Source organism: Canis lupus, chromosome 7 (assembly GCF_048164855.1).
Source record: "Canis lupus baileyi chromosome 7, mCanLup2.hap1, whole genome shotgun sequence".
Lineage (NCBI taxonomy): Eukaryota > Metazoa > Chordata > Mammalia > Carnivora > Canidae > Canis > Canis lupus.
In genome coordinates, this window is record NC_132844.1 from 55,226,531 (window position 1) to 55,249,739 (window position 23,209).

At 33.1% G+C, this 23,209-nt stretch overlaps 1 protein-coding gene across 6 annotated transcripts in view; it reads left to right on the forward strand.

Annotated features, from left to right (window-relative positions):
* MMUT (methylmalonyl-CoA mutase) overlaps nt 1-23,209 on the forward strand; it is a 32,238-nt gene that overhangs the window by 4,598 nt on the left and 4,431 nt on the right. For all 6 annotated transcript variants that reach the window (XR_012034156.1, XR_012034157.1, XM_072832711.1 and 3 more), the window contains exons 4-12: nt 3,407-3,564; nt 4,913-5,084; nt 6,079-6,327; nt 8,855-8,966; nt 10,000-10,115; nt 12,618-12,733; nt 15,731-15,862; nt 17,254-17,401; nt 21,094-21,261. Coding sequence is in view for 4 of the 6 variants with exons in the window: in XM_072832711.1 (XP_072688812.1) it covers nt 3,407-3,564; nt 4,913-5,084; nt 6,079-6,327; nt 8,855-8,966; nt 10,000-10,115; nt 12,618-12,733; nt 15,731-15,862; nt 17,254-17,401; nt 21,094-21,261 (1,371 nt within the window). In the remaining 2 variants the exon portion in view is untranslated. The remainder of the gene's footprint in view (nt 1-3,406; nt 3,565-4,912; nt 5,085-6,078; nt 6,328-8,854; nt 8,967-9,999; nt 10,116-12,617; nt 12,734-15,730; nt 15,863-17,253; nt 17,402-21,093; nt 21,262-23,209) is intronic.

Consider the following 23,209-nt stretch of genomic DNA (forward strand, 5'->3'; position numbering starts at 1 on the left):
TTTAATAAATGAGTCAAAATAATAGTTTTAGTGTAAAGTCAGAGTATGAGTTTTATGTATATGTGTGTTGTTAATTTGTATGTTTTGCTTTTAATGTACTCATCTTATAGTCTGTTATTATCTATAGGAATCTGAGCATTAGATGCATACCGTATTTTCTTTATTAAAATTTTTATTATCTGATAATTTTTAGAATTAAGGAGGGCTCATAATTTACACTTCTTTATTTCTTTCCAGAGTTCATATTTAGTTTAGAAGTATACACTGGGGTCAGACATTTGGCTATCAAAACAACAGCTTTATAAGATATTGCTTATATCTGCATCTAGAATGAGTTTCCTGGTATTTCACCTCTGAATAAGGTTGTCTTCACCATCAGAATGGTGGGAAAAGAAGGGTTTTACAGTGTTCTGTGTTTGTAGCAATCTCTGTAAGGGAAACATAACGCTTTTTCATCTTCCTCTGAGTAATTAATAAGTAGTTTTGCCATCACTCACACTTTGCTTCTTGCTTGCAATGCTCTCTTAATCTACCTTAAGGTTAGACTATGTTATTTCATGGCAAAGGGCCCATCTCCCCTCCACCATGAAACTTTTTTTTAATCTTTTTTATTTCTTATAATTGCTGTTGTCTAAGAACTCCTGCAAGCATTGCCTCGTCTCATCAATATTTAGCCTTTACGCTTGGCAATTTTATTTCTTTTCATAGATCTCTGCCCATGTGAACTGTGTTGTATAGAACTGTATATTTCTATCCCCCTTTTCAATTTCAAGAACATATGCACAGGAATACATTTAGCAGCATATGACAGACGCACACACCCAAATAGTAGTAGCTTAAACTAAATAGAAGTGGACCCTCTGTCTGAAAGAAATTGGAAAGTAGGCTGTCAAGAGCTTGGTTGTATGGGAGCTCCACAGTCACCAGGGTTCCAGTCTCCTTTAATCTTGCTTGTCCTCTTTTGTTACTATGCCACTCATGGTTGAAGAGGTGGGTGCACTGGATGTGTTTGTTGAAGGGAGGGATGGACTCAGCTCCTCTGATTTAAGGTAAATTTCCAGAAGGAAGAATCCCCAGTTCCACTTTTATCCCAGTGGACTCACTTCCTGGCCAGTGCAACCACGTTTATCCTAGTGGATGCCCACAGTAATGAGAGAAGATTGGAAGTACAGTTCTTGTAAATTGGCATTCTGCATTTATGGTTCAGGTATTATAGGAGAAGAGTGGAGAAATGAATAGTTAGTAGCAGTTTGTACAGTTTATGCTGTTATGTTGTTGGGCATTTTACCTTTGTAAAGCTCCTAGTATCCTCTTCAAGTTCAAAATTGCTTTATATAATCCTTCACATAAGTGATGAAAGTGCTGGTTGCATATACTGACATAATAATGCTGTATTGAAGTACGTTGAAAACTGTCAACTTCTTGATTAAAAAAAATGTTTAATTGTAGCAAAATTCACATGACATAGAATTTACCATCTTCACTGTTTTGAAGTGTACAGTTAAGTGGCATTAAGTACATTCACACTGTTGTGCAACCATCACCACCATCCATCTCCAGAACTTTTTGCATCTTGGAGAACTAAAACTCTGTACCTATTAAATAGTAATTCCCTATCCTCTTTTCTCTCTAGCTCTTGGAAACTATCTTTCCATTTCCTATCTCTGTGAATTTGACTACTCTAGCTACTCCTAGAAATGTAATCCTTTACTATTTGTCTTTTTGTGACTGCCTTATTTCACTTAGCACAGTGTCCTCAAGGTTCATCTCTGTTGTAGCATGTATGAGAATTAACCACCTTTTTTAAGGCTGAATAATATTCTAATATCCCAGTATTTCTATTATTTTTAAAGAAATTCTACTACTAAACTCCTCTTTGTAGAGAAGAACCTATTTGTTTTATTGCTTCTTATTTATAAACTATATATTTGGGCAATCTCTCAATTCCATGTAATTCAGTCCTCTTACTGTTTTTGCAATGGAACATTTTTCAATTGCTTTTGGTTAATTATAAATAAAATATTAAGAAATGTAAGTTGCAGGGGATCCCTGGGTGGCTCAGTGGTTTAGTGCCTGCCTTCAGCCCAGGGCGTGATCCTGGAGTCCCGGGATCGAGTCCCACATCAGGCTTCCTGCATGGAGCCTGCTTCTCCCTCTGCCTGTGTCTCTGCCTCTTTCTCTGTGTCTCATGAATAAATAAACAAAATCTTTAAAAACAAAAAAAGGTAAGTTGCAGATCAATAGCATACAGCAGCAACAAGTAGCACCTTTTGCATGCTTATTGCATACTGGCATAATGCTAAATGGTTTAGATGAATCATTTCATTTAATCCTATAACAATTACACGAGGGAGGCATAATTATTACCTCTATTTTATGCTTTAGGAAACTAGGGAATAACAAGGGTGAGAAACTTGCCTAAAGTCTTACGGCTAGTTAAGTAACATAGCTAGACTTTGAGCATTCTGACTCAAGAGCCCATGTTCTTAATTATCATAGTGAATTTCAATGATTAAGTTTTTATTATTTTATGTTTGGCCAATTCTTGGGAAGGATAATAATTTGGAGGCTTTACAGAATATGTATGATATGTACCCTCCCTAATATAAAGTTTTAGGGGAATGGTAGAAATGACCTTTTCTTTTTTTAATCTTTTTATTTATTTATTTTTAAAAGTAATCCCTGCACCCAATGTGGGGCTCAAACTCACGACCCCACAAGAGTCACATGTTCCACCCACTGAGCCAGCTAGGTGCCCTCTGAAAGGAATGCCATTCTCGTAGTGATTTTGCTAGAAATTGTGTTGGGTATGCTTAGCATTAAATGTCACACTAAGTCAAATTGAAATCTTAGATTTTTAAACCATGTATTTATCCTGTTGTGTTTTAATATATAGTACTAAGGATTGAGTCATTTTCTCTTTCCTCCCCTACCATGTACTTGTTCATGTTTAATGACTTCATTCAAATAATAAAATTGATAATTAGTAAAACTTAAATTTATATATCTTCAGCAAATTAACCCAAAGTTACAAGATCTTAGAACCTCGTAAGAGGTCATAGTCGTTGCTTTGGAATTAAAGATGTCTTATTTAATTCTCAGACTAAGGGTTGGTTGCATTTCTAATCTCAACTAATTTATTTTAAACTTTGACTCAAAAGAATGGTTAGTGAAAATTCTTTTTCACTAGGAAAATAAAACAGGTGCAGTTTTTATGATGGTTCATTGAATCACCACTTAAATTGAGTGAATTAAATGTAACAAAGTAAGCATTAAATATTTTCAGTTAATATTAAAGAGTATACTGAGTTGAACATCATTTAAAAATAATAGTCTTTTAGAAAATGGGTTTAATAGAAACTTTAAAAATTTTTATTCACTGCTATATTTTTTATTATTTTTATAGCACATGCCAAAATTTAATTCAATTTCAATCAGTGGATACCATATGCAGGAAGCAGGGGCTGATGCCATCCTGGAACTGGCCTATACTATAGCTGATGGGTTGGAATACTGTAGAACTGGACTCCAAGCTGGTCTGACAATTGATGAATTTGCACCAAGGTGAGTAAATTGACCACAGAGATTGTCTCAATATTAGGAAAGTTTTTAGGACCAATTTATGAGTGTACAGTAGACCTATTGATAAAATTAACTTGTATATATAAATGTCACACTAGATTCTCTTATGTTTTATTGGAGTACTAATTAGAGAATAAGCCAATACTGTGTATAATTAAATTTCAGAATTAAATTTGACTTCTTTCTGGTAACGATATTGATTCTAGCTGTCTTCCCTGAAGCCACACATCAGATTTGCAAAAATGTAAAACAGTGACTGTTTTATTACAATTTTTGACAAAGTATAATTATTTTTCATAAAAATATTATTTATGTTACTTATGTCCTATGTTTCTTGTTTCTAAATGAATTAATATATAAAACATTGATAGATATTATCCTAATAAAGATTCCTTGGGGATCTTCAGTAATTTTTAAGAATGAAAAGGTATCCTGAGACAAATATCTGAGAACAGCAAAAGGCGTATCAAGAATTTTTATTAGTTTTTAATTTCTTTATTTCAGACTCACCTAGTTTTATAGAAAGAAACACAGCCTTTGTGCCTTTAGGCACAGGCAAGTAAACCAAATGTGTAACTAGGTGCAGAATATAAAATAAAAAGGAGTAGTGGGCTTGGGGGCAATTGGAGAAATGTATGCTTAGACCAAATATATCATTATTCTTTAAAAACAAAACAAAACAAGGGCTCTTGGGTAACTCCATTGGTTAAGCGTCAGCCTTTGGCTGAGATCATGATCTAGGGGTCCTGGGAATCCTGGCCTCGGGCTCCCTGCTCAGGAGTAGTCTGCTTCTCCCTCTTCTCCCCAGTAGTGCTCTCCTCCCTGCTCATGCTCTCTCTTACGATCTCTCTCACTCTCTCTCAAATAAATAAATAAAGTCTTAAAAAAAAAAAAAAAAAAAAAAAAAACCAAAACAGGAAAACTTCTTGCTATCCGAAGAAAACAAGTTTGTTGTTTGATTCCCTGTGTAGGTGACCCCTGAATTACATATTGGGTATTCTTGAAGTATTTTATTTTTGGATAACTATTCATTCTTTATTTAAGGGTGCAAGAGGAACTTCTTTTATAAAGAAAACCAATTGTAAAGTGAATAATTTCTTAGTGAGGCAAATAATCACAGCCCTTTCTTCTGTGTGCCTAAAACTGTACTTTGTTAGGTTTAAAGCTACTTTAATATATATTCTTTGATTCTAATTCAAATTAAATTGTTTGAAATTAAAATCTGGACACTATTTTCTTTAGTGTGTGATACAATTAGTTTTATTTTCCATTTTATGTTGTATAATCAAATATGTATAAACAAATAATGGACTTAACATTACTATTTTAGGTTGTCTTTCTTCTGGGGAATTGGGATGAACTTTTATATGGAAATAGCAAAAATGAGAGCTGGGAGAAGACTCTGGGCTCACTTAATAGAGAAAATGTTTCAGCCTAAAAACTCTAAATCTCTTCTTCTAAGAGCACATTGTCAGACATCAGGATGGTCACTTACTGAGCAGGTATGTATATATATATATATATATATATATATAAAGTGTAAAGTTTTAGTCATATATTGTCTTATAAGCAACATAGCACAATCAGGAAGTAGATTTAAGAAACCAGCTGTTAATATTTGAAAATTATCATTCTGAAATATAATGCACATTTAGATTTTTTACACATATTATAATAAATAAGGCTGGCTCCCTCTAGTGGTTAACAATATAAAATCATATAAATCCACTTAACTGTAGTGCTGTTTTACCTTTTTAAAAAAAAAAAAAAAAAAAATGTGATGATAAGGAGGAAGTAAAAATCATGACTTAGTTAATATTGTCCTAAGTAATTTTAACTCAAATTCATAACATAAAATTGCCTAATTAAAATTTTGTGCACATAAAATATTTTAGTTATGTTTAAGTAAGTATGCATGCACACAGACCCATTTAAAGGCTATTGTCATGTGAGTGTTTTAATTTCGTTCTATTAGAAAATCGTGTGGTGATCTTTTTTCATGCATTTTCTTTATATATTAAATTATTTTGATACATTAAAAATAATTCATAACTTTAAAGTTACATTGTTCTTACACATTTAAAAGTGCATAAAAACTAATATATCCATATTAAATATGACTTCAGGTACTTATAAATGAAGATATACAGTTTCAGGGTTAGAAGAAACCTTAATAATCATTTGTCTTAACCTCCTCATTTTTATGGTTAAGGAAACTAAAGTTCAGAAAGGTCCAGTGATTTGCCGATCACAGTCAGGAAGAGAATAAATCCAGATTTTTTATCTCATAGTACATTGTTTATCTGCTTCATTTATCATTTATTAATAAATCATTTGCTGAGTGCCTGTTAAGTCTGGCGTCTACTAATTTATTGGATATTCTGAAGCCTAGTATAGACATTGGCAAGAAAGTATACAGCAGCCACTGCTTAATCATAGCATCGTTTATCAACTGTTGTTTTGTTTTGCCTTTTTGCTTTTCACTAAATGTTTTAGGATCCTTATAATAACATTATTCGTACTACAATAGAAGCAATGGCAGCAGTGTTTGGAGGCACTCAGTCTTTGCACACAAATTCTTTTGATGAAGCCTTGGGTTTGCCAACTGTGAAAAGTGCTCGAATTGCCAGGAATACACAAATCATTATTCAAGAAGAATCTGGGATTCCCAAAGTGGCTGATCCGTGGGGAGGTTCCTATATGATGGAATCTCTCACAAATGATGTTTATGATGCTGCCTTGAAGGTCAGTTTCTCTTATTTATATCAAGATTTATAAAATGAGAGAAAAAGAATTTCAGATTCAACTTTAATAGTATACAAGTGGAAACATAATTTAAAAATACATGTGTATTCATATTAAAGTATTTTGTTCAAAGAATTGAAAAGCCTACTAGTGTTAAAAGGCTGGAACGTAAAAAAGTAGTCCTTTGTCTTCTACTTACTTTTTTCCTGCTTCCTTGAATCAAATACATCATTTTTGTTTGTTTTTATCTCCATATTTTAAAATTACACGTATCTATTAGGTCTAAGTCCTTCATTATCTATTGCTTTGTAGTATGGTAGTGTAGTATTTTAGCTGATTCTTACCTCTGCTTTCTCTTGTCTTATAATACTACCAATACAATTATATCTCAATAGTATGTATATATCCTTCTGAAGTCCTCCAATGCTCTCCTTTGATTTTTCTCTCTAGTTTCTCTCTAGACCTGCTGACCATTATAGTCCTTTGACTTCCCTTTGACATTATCTTGGGAATTATTTTTACGTCCGCTATGTTGAATTTGTATCTAGAATCCTGTGTCCACCTCTGTTGATTTATCCCTTGTTATTTTGAAGCACACTTCATAGGAACCTCCTTTAAAAGTGGTAACTGGGAGATGACATATATGAAACTTTGGATGTTTGAAAATGTCTTCACTCTACTCAGGATTTGATAGATAGTCTGTGTTTGAAATTATTTTCATTTGGGAGTGTATAAGCATTGATCTACTTTTTATCCTAGCTTTTTATTCTAACTTCCAACTATTTCTGTTTGAAATCTCATGCTATTTTCACTCTCAGGAAATTTCTAACAGTTTTAGGATCTCTTTATTTTTTGAGTTGCTGGACTTTGGTGTATGTATTTTTTTCCTACATTGCACTGGACCTTCAGTGGGCATTTTTTAATCTCGCCCACTTTCGTGTTCTCATAGCTCTGGGAAATTGTCTTGTATTACTTTTTTTGATAATTTCCTCCCTGCCATTTTTCTGTGGTTTCTCTTTCTGGAACTCCTAGTTATTGGATAAGGACCTTCTTAAAAGATACTCTGATGTTCTTATCTGTTATATAACTCATCCATGAGATTCTGTTTTCTGTTCTTGAAGAGTCATCAACTTTAAATTTCTACTTATATATTAAAATTCATATATCATTTTTTTAATTTTCAAAAGCTCATTTTTGTTTTCTGAATTTCTCCTTTGTATATTAATCCTACTTGCTTCATTAATACAGAACCTAATCTTCTTTTCTGAGGATAGTAATTATATTTTTTAAAGTTTTCTTCTGTATCCCGTATTGTCTGTTTCCTCTATGTGCCTTTTGTCTTTAGTCTTATTATTCAGAATGCAGCTTTTTATTTCACCAAGACATCTTATCCTTGCCTCTTTCTGTACTTGGTGTTTAATAGCCCATTGCTTTTCTGCAGAAGTAAATTTTGGTCCATTTTCTGCGGGTAGTAAACTTCCTCAAGGCATTTTCTCTTGACAGAATGGGAAAGAGGTAGTTGCAAATTCTAAAGTATTCCCCTCTTTTTAGCTTCCTATCTTAGCTTTGGCTTCTTTTGAATCCAACACAAATTCTTATTTCTTGAATTCTTCAGGAAAAAAACAAATTTAACTTTGTTCCTTTCTGCTAACTCATATACCCTTCCAGCATTTATTTTCCCACTGTCTTGTGTATGTATGAGGCGGTGATTAAAGGTTTAGGTATTTTCTAGTATTGGTAAAGATGGAGTAATATCATTACTCTGCTGCTCAAATCAAAAATAAAATTGCATTTTGGAATATATTTTTAAAGAGTATTTATTCATGTGATCATGAATATTTTACTTGTGTAACTAAAAATAAGATTACAGAATTGATGTTAGTTTTCTCTCAAGACTAACAAGACTGTTTTCTATATTCTACGTCCTAGTTTTTCTGTTTTTCAGTAACTTTAAGTACATAATTTCTTCTTTTAGTTGAGATGTAATTGACATATGTTGTGTTAGGTTAAGATATGCAACATGAGGATTTGATATACATATATGTATATATATCTATGAATTGTGAAGTGAATACCAGAATAAGTTTCATTAATATCCATACTTCACAGTTATAAAATTTTTTCCTGTGATAAGAACTTTTAAGATCTACTATCTTAGCAACTTTCAAATACACAATAGTGTATTATTAACTGTATGGAATTTCTTTTTCTTTCTTTCTGTTTTTTATAGTTTCTATTTATTCATTTAAGTAATCTCTACACCCAGCTTGGGCCTCAGACTCACCAACCCAAGATCAGGAGTTGGATGCTCCCTCCAAATAAGGCAGCCAGATGCCCCTAACTCTGTAGAACTTCTAATCAGTGCTCTTGATATTAACTTAATTCTTTTCTTATGAAACATTAAACTTGCCACTAAAATAGTTTATGACTTTATTAATATCAGTAATTATATAGTGTAACTATTGTATAGTTTATAGAAATATCTTAATATTCTTTTCCAGTTTTACTAATCTGTTTTTCATATTAGCTCATTGATGAAATTGAAGAGATGGGTGGAATGGCCAAAGCTGTAGCAGAAGGAATACCTAAACTTCGAATTGAAGAATGTGCTGCCCGAAGGCAGGCAAGGATAGACTCTGGTAAGATAAAATGAAAACATTTATATGTGAATCTAGTATTTAAAAAGAGATATTAATTTCTGTTTGAAGATAATATATGTAGTTAATAAGACAAAAATAATGGAAAAATGAAACTTGGATAAAATGTTTCATCTCTGTTATCTCTCTATCTGTCTCTTTGTATTTTTGCATGGATGCACATGGGTAAGCATATGTAGAGTATGAGTGGAGGTATGCCATTGTGTGTGTGTGTGTGTGTGTGTGTGTGTGTATAGTGTGTAGGTGGATATCTTCAGCGTTTTAAAGATATTGTCATTATGCTTGCATTGGAGTATTAATTTATTCAGTCAGCCAACACTTTTTTAGTATTTAGTATTTGAGGCACTATGCCATATCTGGGCATACACCTGTGAACAGGTTAGACATGCTCTCTGCACCCTTAGAGCTTGCATTTTAGTAAGAGAAAATGACCAAGTAAACAAAATAATTATAGATTGTGATGAGTTCTATAAGGGAAATAAGGAGAAGTGGTGGGTGGCAGGATGTCTTTAGATACAGTAATAATCTGGTAGTTTGAGGCAAAATATATTCTTACTATGTTCAGGAAACATCTAAACATCTTTATAATTCTGTTTTATTACTTTTAAATTTTAAGAGTATTTTTTGTTAAAAGTGATTGGGTTATAAGAGAATTCAAGAATATATTAGAAATGCTATTGGATGTTAATCTTCTCCCTTTTAAATCTTGATGTTGCTGGTATTATTATTTTAATTTTGTAGTGTTAGAAGTGTTTATCAGGAAACTCTGGGAAGAATAATAACTTTGGGAGAATAATAAAATAACAATAATAAAACAAAAATCCCTTACAGAGATTCTGATACATAACTTTTCTTTCCCCTCTCTTCTCATTTTATTGGGATATAATTTGTTGATCTATATTGAAGTTTTATTAGGATTTAAGAATACTATGTAAAAATATTAAGCTTATAGGGAAAGTAAGTGATGATCAGAGCATTACTATCTACATATTGTTTTCCTCTGGGAAATTAATAGGTTCTGAAATAATTGTTGGAGTAAATAAGTACCAATTGGAAAAAGAAGAATCTGTGGAAGTTCTGGCGATTGATAATACTTCAGTGCGTAACAAGCAAATTGAAAAACTCAAGAAGGTAATAACAGCTATCGTTTTTTGAGTGCTTTCTATATTCTCGGCACTGTATAAGCCCCTACATTGTTGTGCTTATTAAGCCTCATAACAACTACATGAGGTGGGCATTATTTCCCAACATTTTAAAGTTAAAGAAATTTAAAGTTAAAGGCACCTGGGTGGCTCAATGGGTTAAGCATCTGCCTTTGGCTCAGATCATGATCCCAGTGTCCTGGAATTGAGCCCCCTGTTGGGCTCCCTGCTTGGTGGGATGTCTGCTTCTCTCTCTCCCTCTTCTTGGTGCTACCCCTTGCTTGTGCTTTCTCTCTCTCTGTCAAATAAATAAATGAAATCTTAAAAAAAAAAATGTCAAGGAAACTAAAGATAAGTTTGAGTTTGAGAAACTTGACCAGAATAAATAATTGAACAACCAAGACTCAAATGTAAGTCTGTTGACACTAAACACTCATGTTTTATTTATTTATTTATTTATTTATTTATTTATTTATTTTAGAAAAATTGGACCTTCATGGTTTATTTGTTGGAACTTCATGGTTTATTTGTAACACTCATGTTTTAAATCTTGACAGCTGTCTCTGTGAAACTTACATATTGCTATTAAAAACTGCTATAATAATAATACTTCCCATAATTTATAGATTAAAACAAAGGCTTAAATGATTATGTAACTCACTCAAAATCAAAACCAAATTAAGTTCAGAGTATCTGAACCCAGGACTTCTCACTATAATTTGTTTCTGATCAGACCCTGGTTTCTGATACTACTCTGAAAGAATCATTTGCTTTCTGTTTCTTTTTAATTCAAATATATTTGATGGTGCTGTAAGTAAGATACAGTTTATAAATGAAATATATTTATTTTGATTGAAACTAGAGTTCTGTCTTACTTTAGTTCCAATTTCTTGCCAAGATGAATCAAAATATATGAAATACTAAGATAAAACATGGTCTTACAGTTAACAACCTATATATTTCTATTGTATGAAGCTATGGTGGGCTCTTTATCTTTTATACTTACTTTTATTTCTAAGGCAAGAGACTTGACATTCTTTAGTGATCTTTAATGGTTTTCCTCAGTTTAATTTCCCTGTGAAAATTTAAGATCTGACTTCTTTTTCCCCTCCTCAGTTTAGATATTCTTTAGGAATCTAATAGGGTTTGTTCAGTGAAACTGAATGCACAACTATCATCTTCTATTTTTTTCTATTATAGTTAATGGCAGTTATTTATTTTTTTATTTAATTTTTTAAAATTTAAATTCAATTTGCCAACATAAAATATAGCGCCCAGTAATGGCAGATGTTTAATGACATTATTTCCATTTTCACCCTCAATCAGGAGACAATGACCCCTCTCTCACATTTTTGTCATTTTTTAAAAGGTCCTATTTAAGATGTAGCATTTTATTTTCAGTCATCACAAAAGTCTGAATATTTATTATGTTAGGAAAACTCCTTTTCTCTTCTCTTATACTTTAGGCTTTTGTTAACTCTGCACCCTCATAATTTGAGGGGTTTCATTTGCCATAAATGATGTTAAACTTTATTTCAAGCAAGAGAAAAATTCAATAATGATAATGGAGTTGGGTTTTTCCTTGCCCTTAATATAAGATTTCTGGTCCACTTCTGCGTATAGATACAAGATTTTAGTAGCATCTTGAGTAGTATCATATTTTAGTCTTTTATAGGTGATGCAAACTTGTAAGAAATTGGATTTTATGTAACTTTGTTTAGGCAGGTTATTGGTAAAGCAGAGTAGAGCTAGGACCTGACAGGAAAAGTTTTTGACCATGCTTTTCATTGTCTTTTTGACTCTGTTGCTATTTTTCATTGTCTCTTGTCTCTTCTGGATTTCTTTCTTTATTATTTTTTAGACCCAATACAGGGCTTAAACTCAAAACTCAGAGATGAAGACCTGAGTTGAGATCACAGGACTGATACATAACTGACTTAGCCAACCCCAGGTGCCCCTCTTTGGGTTATTTTTGAATAAAGAAAAACAATACATGGATATATTATTACCAATATATTGTTAATTAGTTAAGGAAAACAACATGTAACTGAAATATTTTCTAAATTATAACCTGTTATTATTTTTTCTTCCTTGTCACTCTTATTCTTTAGTGTGCCTTTGAAATTATGCATATAAAAGATCTACTTGTTTTCAATGTCCTGTTACCTTAGTAAAGCCTAAGTAGCATGTACTATATGGGAGAGTCACCATCTATTTTTTATTATTGCCCTGCTTGTTTCTGACTTATCAGAATTATCCAGAATTCAGTATTATTTTAGGAAGCCCTTTAATGTTTATTTAATGAATGAATGAATGAATTGAATGAGTATCCGACCTAGGATACATTTATTCTCTCCTTGTCTTTCCTTTTGTTTTTGAGTTTTAGGATTATGGAACAATTTCTATGTGATATATATCAATGTCTAATTTCCTGATCTCTGTTTTATTAGGTATTCACATAAATTGTCCCTTTTCTTGACTTTTTCATAAGGTCAAAGCCATCAGAGATCAAGATTTGGCTGAACGATGTCTTTCTGCACTGACTGAATGTGCTGCTAGTGGAGATGGGAATATTCTGGCTCTTGCAGTGGATGCAGCTCGTGCAAGGTGAGGATATTGAAATTTGGAGATTTCCAGGCAGCCTGGGTGGCTCAGTGGTTTAGCGTTGCCTTCAGCCCAGGGCATGATCCTGGAGACTCGGAATCCAGTCCCACGTCAGGCTCCCTGCATGGAGCCTACTTCTCCCTCTGCCTGTGTCTCTGCCTCTCTCTCTTTATGTCTCTCATGAACAAATAGATAAAGTCTTAAAAAAAAAAAAAAAAAGAAATTTGGAGATTTCCAAATAATAGAAGTGGACCAGTTTAGCTTTTTAAAGTGTAGTTACTTAAAAAAGTTGATTATAAAAACCATGTGAGCCTAAAAGAAAGTATTGGAAACTCAAATGAAGTTAGTTCTTATTTTCTTTAAATATCTGTGCGCTTACAGCATTCATATTTTTTTAAACATGTAAACATTAAGAGGATTTAATCCTCTTAAATAAAATTTAAAAATGAAACATTAACATTTAAAATATACAAGCATGCAGTCCTCAGGTTTTGAGAAAGCCCATCTTACAAAGGAAAATACCTTCAGATCATTATTAACTAGCTAATTTAGTTCTAAACATTTCTACAAATGAATGAACAAAACAGGGCAAAAGTGATTGATTTTGTCATATTCAGTTACTGGCAAAATAAGGTAGTGAGAACTGTTCAGGTGCATGTGCTCATTTCCCATCTCTAGGAAAAAGCTGAAGGTTGGTCATTTTAGCAGCTTGATGGTAATGAATTATAAGTGAATTCATGTAGGTTCCAGGGGTATCATGAAACCTTTCTGAGCAAGAAAGATGCTTAAGCTCTCCCATTTCCTTCATTGGATGAAAGGTAGCATGCTGAGCACCCCAGGAATCCATGTGCCACAGTGTGCTGCAGGACAGTGCAGCCAGGTGGCCAGCTAGCCAAACAGTGGGGTTCCTGAAGACATTTTATGCATTTACAATACTTGGTCATTACCAGGGTTTGAGCAGATAAAGCATTATTCATGATACTCTAGGGTCCACTCTTCTGTAAGCATGTGGAGCTATTCTGTATGCATGTGGAACTATTGAAGGTGTATTTAAAATCAGTGAACAGATTCTGTATTTGAGTTCATTAACAGATCTGTGCAACCAGCTAAATTTTGTTTAGCCACTAGTTACTAAAGCTTTCTAACAAGGTTTGGGAAAGGGTCAAAAGTATTCAAAGATGAGAAAAGATGAACCAGCCTTTTAAGAGTTGCAGCAAGTGAAAACAAAAAAACTCACTGAAGCCCTTCGGAGGCAGCTAAGCCTCCTTTACCATCTACTCACCAGAGTGGGTGAAGTATATTAATACTGTGTATTTCCCCATGGCCCAGGATATTTGAAACTATTGTAATGAATTCATGTCACTCATTTGTAGATTGAGAAGTTTGATGTACTTTCAAGTATAGGGAGACATTTTTATTTTTAACAGTAAACCTACTCTCTTTTCAGAGGTAGACAAGGTTTCTCTGTCTTCCAAAGCTTTTCACTGTGTAGTTATCTTTGAATAGATAGTCGAAAATAAAGGGCAGTCAATGCTTTGCCTAATAGGACATGCAGAAAAGCAAGTAAACCACAGAAAAATTTCTTCCAGTATATGATGTCACTAAATGAATTATTTTTGCTTTTGTTACGTATTGCCTAATATAATGAACTTTTTTTTTTAACATGTTGTTTTAAGTGCTTAAGGGATAGAGTAAATACATAGTATATGGGTTGGGTTTGTGTGTGTGTATTTTTTTTTCCAGTTTTAATTTCTTAAAAGAAATAAGACTTCTCTGCTAAAGTCCTGCAATGGTCTCCCATGGCTTTTGAATTAAAATCTAAAATAAATAAATAAATAAATAAAATTAAAATCTAATCTTACCACGGCCTGCAAGATTGTGTGAGATATGATTCTGACCTGTATCTGTGACTTCATCTTATTCTATTTCCTTCATGATGCTGTGTTCCCAGTGTCCTTCTTTCTAGTTTTAGAGCAAAGAACATGTTTTTCTACCTCTCAGAACTTTTGCATTTAGTACTTTCTTTTTCAAATAGTTTTCCCCCTTATGTTCCCTTGAGTTTCTCCTTCTCAAATCATTTAGGTCTTAGTTGAAAAGTTGTATCTTAATATCTTCATTATCTTTAGAATAGCTTCCCCAGAGACCCTCTTTCACCTGTTTCAGTGTGTTCAAAGTGCTTATTATCATATGAAATTCTTATTAATTCATTTGTGTGCCTGTGTATTATCTGTGTCCCCTGATTAAAAGATAAGTTCTATAAGATCAACCCCAGTCTCATTTATCACCATATGTCTAGCACTTACCTTGGTTGGCCCATATTCGGCATTCAATCAATGTTGAATGAATAAACAAATGGATGGAATATGCTAAAAGACCTACTTCCTATCAAAATGTATCAGCAGGAGGGGTGTCTGGGTGGCTCAGGTGGTTAAGTGTCCAACTCTTGATTTCAGCTGACCTATCATGATCTTAGGGTTGTGAGATCAAGCCCCAAGTTTGGCTCCGCACTGGGCCTGGAGTCTGTTTAGGATCCTCTCTCCCCCTCTGCCCCTCCCCTTGCTCATGCTCTCTCTCTCTCTCTCTCAAAAAAAAAAAAAAAAAAAAAGTATCAGTGGGAATCTTGCTTTCTTTGCCTATTTGTATTGCCAAATTGTATTTGGTGAATTATTCATGTAACCTTTACATGCTTATCTACTTACAGTTTTTAAATCATTTAGTCATTTTTTAGTTAACAGTTGTTAAAAAGATATTGCTATGTATAGAGGCTTCCAGAATTATTTTTCATAAGTATTCTGAGGAGAGAGACTTTTATCAATGCAGTAAAAAAGCATTCTTATTTAAGCAAAATAAGTCAATCAGAGAAAGACAAATAGCATAAGATTTTTGATAGCCTATTTTTTACTTAGGTAATAAAATATGTCTAATTATATTAAGTATTAAAGTAAGTACTTTTGTCTCAATGATGATGTTAATAGCGCCTTTATTATTTTAATATTTTAGATGTACAGTTGGAGAAATCACAGATGCTATGAAAAAGGTGTTTGGTGAACATAAAGCTAATGATCGTATGGTGAGTGGAGCCTATCGCCAGGAATTTGGAGAAAGTAAAGAAATAACATTTGCTATCAAGAGGTAATATGTGAGATTTCTTTAACCAGAATGTCTTTTTTATTAACTTAATACCCATGAGTCAGCTACAGGCTTAATTTTCTCACACACCATTTGGAAAACATTTGAATCGACTGTCCTGTTAGTCTGTAGTTTTACTAATGTAATATTTTGAATTTTCACCATAGTTCCCTTTAGGTATTTCTCATTTAAAACAAATGTTTGTGGGCACCTGGGTGGCTCAGTTGGTTAAACATCTGCCTTCTGCTCAGATCATGATCACAAGGTCCTGGGATCAAGCCTCATGTGGGGCCCTCTGGTCAGCCAAGAGTCTGTTTCTTCCTTTCCCTCTGTGAGCTCTCTCTTTTGCAAATAAATAAATAAAATGTAAAAAAAAAAAAAAAAAATATATATATATATATATATAAATATAAATAAAACAAATGTTTGTCTAATTAACATTGATACTGCTTCATATCCCCTGGGTACTTATATTTTAGTTTCCTTACTACAGTATACATTTCCTAAGTTTATTCAAATTGTTTAATTGCTGAAATAATTATAATTATAAAATAATTTTCCTGTTTGAAAATAAGTATTTTGTTGCCATCTATACATAAATTAAAATCAAACTCTCTTGACTGACAGTAGGTAACACTGTCAAACATGATTAGGACATTAAAATTAATATAAATTTTTCATACTTCCCAGGTATGTAGCTTTCTGATGATTGTTCTTCTCAACCTTTGTAATAAATTTCCCTCTTTTTATGTCACTAGTTATAAATATCAAAACATCCAAGGTGAAAGTCATCAAAATGGAAATTTTTTTCTCTTAAAAAAAAACAAATGTAGTACTTTTTCACATGGGGTGTGAATTTATTGATTTAAGCTAGCAGATATTCTGATTAACTGTCATTAGAAGGCACCACATTGCTTTCAGCTTGGAGGAGTTCACACTTGTGATGGGTAAGTGAGATACGGACAGTTCAAAACAACTAGTGAGTCACATTTTTATAAATAACTCTGAAAGGCACCTTTTAGTTTATATTTAAATATTTATGTATCTTATACTCTGGAGACTGGCTTAAGAAGGTGAAAAGTTGTCATTTCCTCATCGTGTTTCACCGTGGTTTTCTCAATTGTTACGGGCTTATTGGCTGTGCCATCTTTCAGACTTTCCTTTAAGGGAAAGGTGGTAAGCATATCCAGGCCTTAATGGAATTCTCAATTTGAAATAGAGATATTCACAAAATATGAGTAAACAGATGTAAAAAGGTGTTTTTAAATAAACTTGAAAGATTTGCTGTTAATAAATTATAGTTTTTATGTCTTACCTTTGGACAATTGCTATATAACCATTGTATTTTAGTATTACTACTTTTTAGTAGCTGTTCTATTTTAAAATGTTCTTAGGGTTAATAAATTTATGGAACGCGAAGGCCGCAGACCTCGTCTTCTTGTGGCAAAAATGGGACAAGATGGACATGACAGAGGAGCAAAAGTTATTGCTACAGGATTTGCTGATCTTGGTTTTGATGTGGACATAGGTCCTCTTTTTCAGGTACTGAAAATTGTTGGAGTTTCAAAAAGAGGGTCATAAATCACTTAAATTCAGAAAAAATAATATTAAGATGATAAACCGTGACAATATTTTTCAAGTTATAAAAGAAGATGAGTTCAGCAAAATTCCCCAATCTATTTTTAAATGCATATAATCCAGTTAATTATGGCAGAAATAGGAAAGTAATGTAATTTATGTTAATGTACGTGTTTCTAAAACTTTGTAAAATCAGTATCAGTAACTAAAATTGTTACTAGGCTTCTGAAACTGTAGGTTATTTTCAGAGGTCTTATTGTATCATTTATTGAGATTTGACTAATAATTTATGGGAAAGATAGCCCATAATGGATTGGTGGAAAGTGTTTTGAAAGGGAAATCAAACATCACAGTGAGAGCGGAATTCATAATTAGATTTCTATTCTTGTTATTCTCTAGTAGTAGTTTATTTAATCACAAAATATTTGATTCAGCAAGTTAATTTGTTGGAAGTAAATGAAGCTGAAATCCTCTATAGAGTGATACAACAGTCATTCTTTACAAAATATCTTTGGTTGAGTACATTGTAATAACTTTTATATTAAAAAGCTTTATCCACTATATACCTATTGATCATCTATCAAATGCTAGGTTCAGAGTTGAGTAAGATATGATTTTTGTCTTCAGGGAGGTTACAGACTCTGAACAGAAAGAGATTTACTTATCAGTAATCATAGCAGAATAATAATCACTGTAATTGAAGTTTGAACAAGGAACTTGTCCAAGTGTCCTGGAACTTATAGGTGAGCTGTGCCCTTCAGAAGCCTGGAGAGCAAGGCAGGGAAGGGCATGCTAAGAAGAAGAGTTGGCTTGAGCAGAGGTACAGAACCATGAAGGCATGATGTCTTCAGGAAACTGTAAGAAGTTTAGTACAGTTAGAATACAGAGCTTGGGATGGTATGTAGATTAAGATGAAGAGCCTTATATGCCATTCTGAGAAGTTTGAACATTATCCCAAAGGTGTTTAGTCAGAGTGACAATCAAATGTATACTTTAGAAAGCTCACTTTCCAGGAAAATCACTTTCTAATTTTAGTATATGTGCTGCCGAAGCGAGCACGGAAAATCACTTTCTGAAGTGGATTGAGAAGAGCCATGACTAGGTGCAAAGAATCCAGTTAAGTAGTTCAGTAATCTGAGTGAGAAGCAAGGCAGGCCTTAACTGAAGCAGTGTCAGGGTTAGCAGAAGTCAGCTAAGATTGTGAAGAAAATTTAAAGAGAGGGCTATTTACAGATAAGGAGGCAGGCTTAAGAGAACTGGCTTACAGAACACTCAGGTGAAGATGACCATGTGAGTTTATATGCATGTCTGGAGCATAGAAGAGAGGCCTCCATAATAAATAAGATTTTCAGACTTATCAATGTGTAAATGGTACATAAAGCCATGGAAACTGATTTAACTTCCCACTAAGAATGTATTTGAGATGAGAACTTGAACATTAAAAGGAAAAAGAAAAGGAGGCAGCAAAGAAGGGAAAGGGAATGGAGTGAGGAGTGAGATAAAAAACTGAGGAAGAAAGAGTTTCAATGAAAAGGAAAGTCTGTTATTCCACACTGCAGATGGGTCAACTAAGGTGAAGACTTTTCACCAGCAAAAAAGTAAACTTTCCTGAAGAGGGCGGCCCTTTGTAGAATTTGTAAGTTTTCCCTTTTGAATTTTTAAATACTACTATTAGAGAGTCTAGAAGAAGTTTTTACTATGAAGAGTTAGCCTGAACTTCAGGAGATAGATACATCCTTGAGCTGTGTTGGTAGGTAAATTCATAAATGCATTTAAGCTAGATTTTGTTAAGAATCTCAAATATATTTTAGACTAAATAAATAGATTGCTTTCATTCTTCCTTTGAGTTGAATACTTTCCCATTCTAGTTTTTTACTTCTATTCTACCACCCTTTTATGTTAGCTTTTTGTTTGCCTATTTGTTTGTTTTAGGGAGGGGGAGAGAGACAGGAGGGAAGGGCAGAGGGAGAGGAAGACAAGCAGGTGCCTCACTCAGTGGGAGCCCAACATGGGTCTTGATCCCAGGACCCTGAGATCATGAGCTGAGCTGAAATCAAGACTCCAACACTTAACTGACTAAGCCACCTAGGTGCTCCTTTGTTTTAAATAATGACCAAATATAATAATTCCTGATATTTAGTCAGTAGCTTTTGGGAAATATTTTTTTATATAAAATAAAAGTAATTAAAAACAATTGTCATCCATTGGCATTTGCAAGAATTTTTCAAAGAGCTGTAGGTTCATTTCCCCATTAAATGCCATCTATAAAAATATAATTTACCTTTTAGTACTACCAACTTTGTTAACATAATACTTTGTCCTTAAAAAAAAAGAAAACTTATCTGTGGGTGAAGGTACTTTCTTACAGTTCTGTGTCTGATTTAATTAAAATTAAATTTGAAGTTTTAAGATGTTCAACATTTGAACACAAAATTCAATTTAATGTGTATAAGCATAAAGCATGGAACTGAATTTGTTTAAATGGAATTTTAATCTAATAAATTTTATAACATGGATGATGTGAATGACCAATCATGCATATAACAATTAAATTTCTTAATACCAAGAATATGCACATTTTCTTAAAGGTTTTAATTTCATAGGTTATATTTTTCACCAGACTGAAGGTTTTACCAATACGCTGTGTGTTTTACCTAAAGATCTTAAATGTGGCTCCATTACTGAGAACATAGAATCTTTTGTTTTCACACTGAAATTATGAGCCTTAAAATACTCCCAAATTAAGGAAATTTTCAGATTTTGATAATTTTTTGAGCTTATGATTGTTCAGTGGTTTTTGAGATAACCTTTTCCTTTCCAAGTTTCTCAAATTACAGTATATTTACAATGAGAAGCTTGTAGGTATCTTTTATATGAAGTGATTTGAATACATGCACATGATCAAAGCAAATGGTATAGACTCATTCCAGAAAATGAATATGATTCTGGGTAACTCAGTACATAATTGAATACTTGAAAATATCCTTTATGATTCTGTATTTCATACTGGTTAAATCCAGTTAATAATGAAGAACAATCATACTGGCACCATTCCTTTCTTGTTTATGTATTTGCCAAGATGTTGTAGTCCCTTCACTGGTTTCTAGAGTTCTCATGTTATTTTGATTTGTACGTTGTTCAGTGTCTTCATGGGAGACCGAGGTCCTGGAGCTTCCTAGTGTGCCATCTTGCTAACATAACTCTTTCCCATTCTATTTTAAAACTGAAGATTCACTTTTCATATTGAATTTTATGTTTAGTCTTTTACTTCATAGATACTATATAATGTGTTGTCTTGTACTGCTCAACCATTCAATAAATGTTGATAAGACAACAGATGTAGTTTTCAAAAATTGTAACATGGAAAGATAATATATTTTGTCTATATTTCTTATCTAAGGTTTTTTGGGAACTATATTTTGGTGTAACTTAAATCTAATTGATAAATTCTAGGGCTAGAAGCAAATATAGCACTAGTGTTTATTTTATCAATTGGATGAGTTGGTATTTATGATTTGAGAATGATGAAATTTGAAGTTATTCACTTCAAGATTTTTAATGAGGAAAACCTTGGAATGCCAGTTAAGTAGGTAACAGTCTTAAAATACTTTTTGGAATAAATGATGATTTGTTTCTTGACCTTCTGATTATTTTAGACTCCCCGTGAAGTGGCCCAGCAGGCTGTGGATGCAGATGTTCATGCTGTGGGTGTGAGCACACTCGCTGCTGGTCATAAAACCCTTGTTCCTGAACTCATCAAAGAACTTAACTCCCTCGGACGGCCAGATATTCTTGTCATGTGTGGAGGGGTGATACCACCACAGGTATTGTTCATCTCCTGTATTCTGTATTTTTCTAGTACTGTAATGGGAATTCTGAGTAATATTAGTTTATATTTAGTTTCTAATTTACTGTATATGTTTACTAAAGATAAATTTGATATAGATTTTGATCTAAATTATTTCCTGGTGATTTTACAAAGTAAATTTTACTAAAAATGTGGGGGATGTTGTTTTCTTTCTTTCTTTCTTTCTTTTTTTTTTTTTTTCTTTATTCTAGCAAAACCTCCCAAGTGTTTCCCAATTACATAAGATGTTTCAAAGAACTGGGGCAAAGATGGATGTGAGAGGCATGGGTTGGAGAGAAAGTTGCATCCCTCTAGCAAGGGATGTTTGCTCTTGGGCAAGATGCTTGTTTCCTACTCTGCCTTTGGGCCTGTTAGTGAGCACCTGTGATTAGAAAGCTAACTACAAAACAGAGCCTGCTTCATGGGCAAGCTATGTAGAGTGCTATGTAGAGTTCAGGGCTTTGTGCTTAGAGAATTCCCACATTTGATTTGATCGGGATGTTGTTTTCTATTCAAGCTATATTATAATTCATTATATATAATTTAATTTAACAATTTATTTTTATTTTTATTTTTTTTAAAGATTTATTTATTTATTTATAAGAGAGAGAGAGAGGCAGAGACACAGGAGGAGGGAGAAGCAGGCTCCATGCACCGGGAGCCCGACGCAGGACTCGATCCCGGGACTCCAGGATCGCGCCCTGGGCCAAAGGCAGGCGCCAAACCGCTGAGCCACCCAGGGATCCCCAAATTTAACAATTTATAAAGCTTTTATGAGGGAATTACCTCTTTGCAAATTAGTAACCTAGATATATACTTTCTTCATATTCAATAAAGAATGATGGAAAAGGAACAGGATAAAAGTAATAAAATCTCACAGCTAGAAGAGAGAAGAATGATGAACACACCAGTGCATGTATCAACCCTCAACCACAGATATAGGAACACTCTTTGTCTTGGTAATGAAGTGAGTCCTTTGGTTAACCAGTCAGCAGCACATGCTTCTATTGGTTTAGAGTAGCTTACCTTATTCATTTCTTCCATGTTTCCATCCATGGATGTTGCCCTAACTCAGAGCTGTTTCAGTTATATGGTTTTGCAGAATATCTTCTTCATTAAAACTAATTTGATTGGGGTATAGTTTTCTTAGAGCTAAAAATATCGTAATCCAGAAATGGAATCAGCCAGCCCTGAAAAGTCAATAGTTTGAATTTTCCCTGATTGGAGAAGAGGTGGATTCTTGAATAAAAATGTGGATCCTCTTAGAAAAGGAGAAATGAATGCTAGTTGACAATCAGTTAATTTATTGATGGGATGGGGTGATACCTTCCACATATTACCTTACCTGTCATTTAAAATAATTAGTTAAGATACAAATTTGTTCTATTTCCAATCCAGTTTTCAATTATATCAAGTTTTCTTTTTCTACTGAGAATAGAAAAAGTAGAAGTATATATGAGATTGCTCTAAATGAGATTGATGGATGCTAAGACCCCTCCCCTATAGTAGGAACCTATCATTGAAATGTGATCTTATGTCTAAGTCTAAAATTTTTTCTTTTATACCATTCAGAATATAAAATAGTGACTTATATACTACTTAGGAAATCAGAAAATATATGTATGAAATTGTGAGGTTTATAATAATGTGGGGCTAGCAACCAAATTATATTATTTATTCTTTCTAGCAACATAATACTTATGGTGATATAGTCAACAGAAAACTGCTTTTCTAAACATATTTGCTTATTATTTTCACAAATATACTTTACTATATGGGCTTTTGAAAGGGCTTTTATTCTTTATTGTCTGTCTATGGAAACTTTTATTTGTATTGCAGTTTTAGAATCTATACTGTCTAAGCTCTTAGACATGTTAAAATTTAAGAACTAAAATAATTAGGCTGCACAAAATATTGGAATTGCA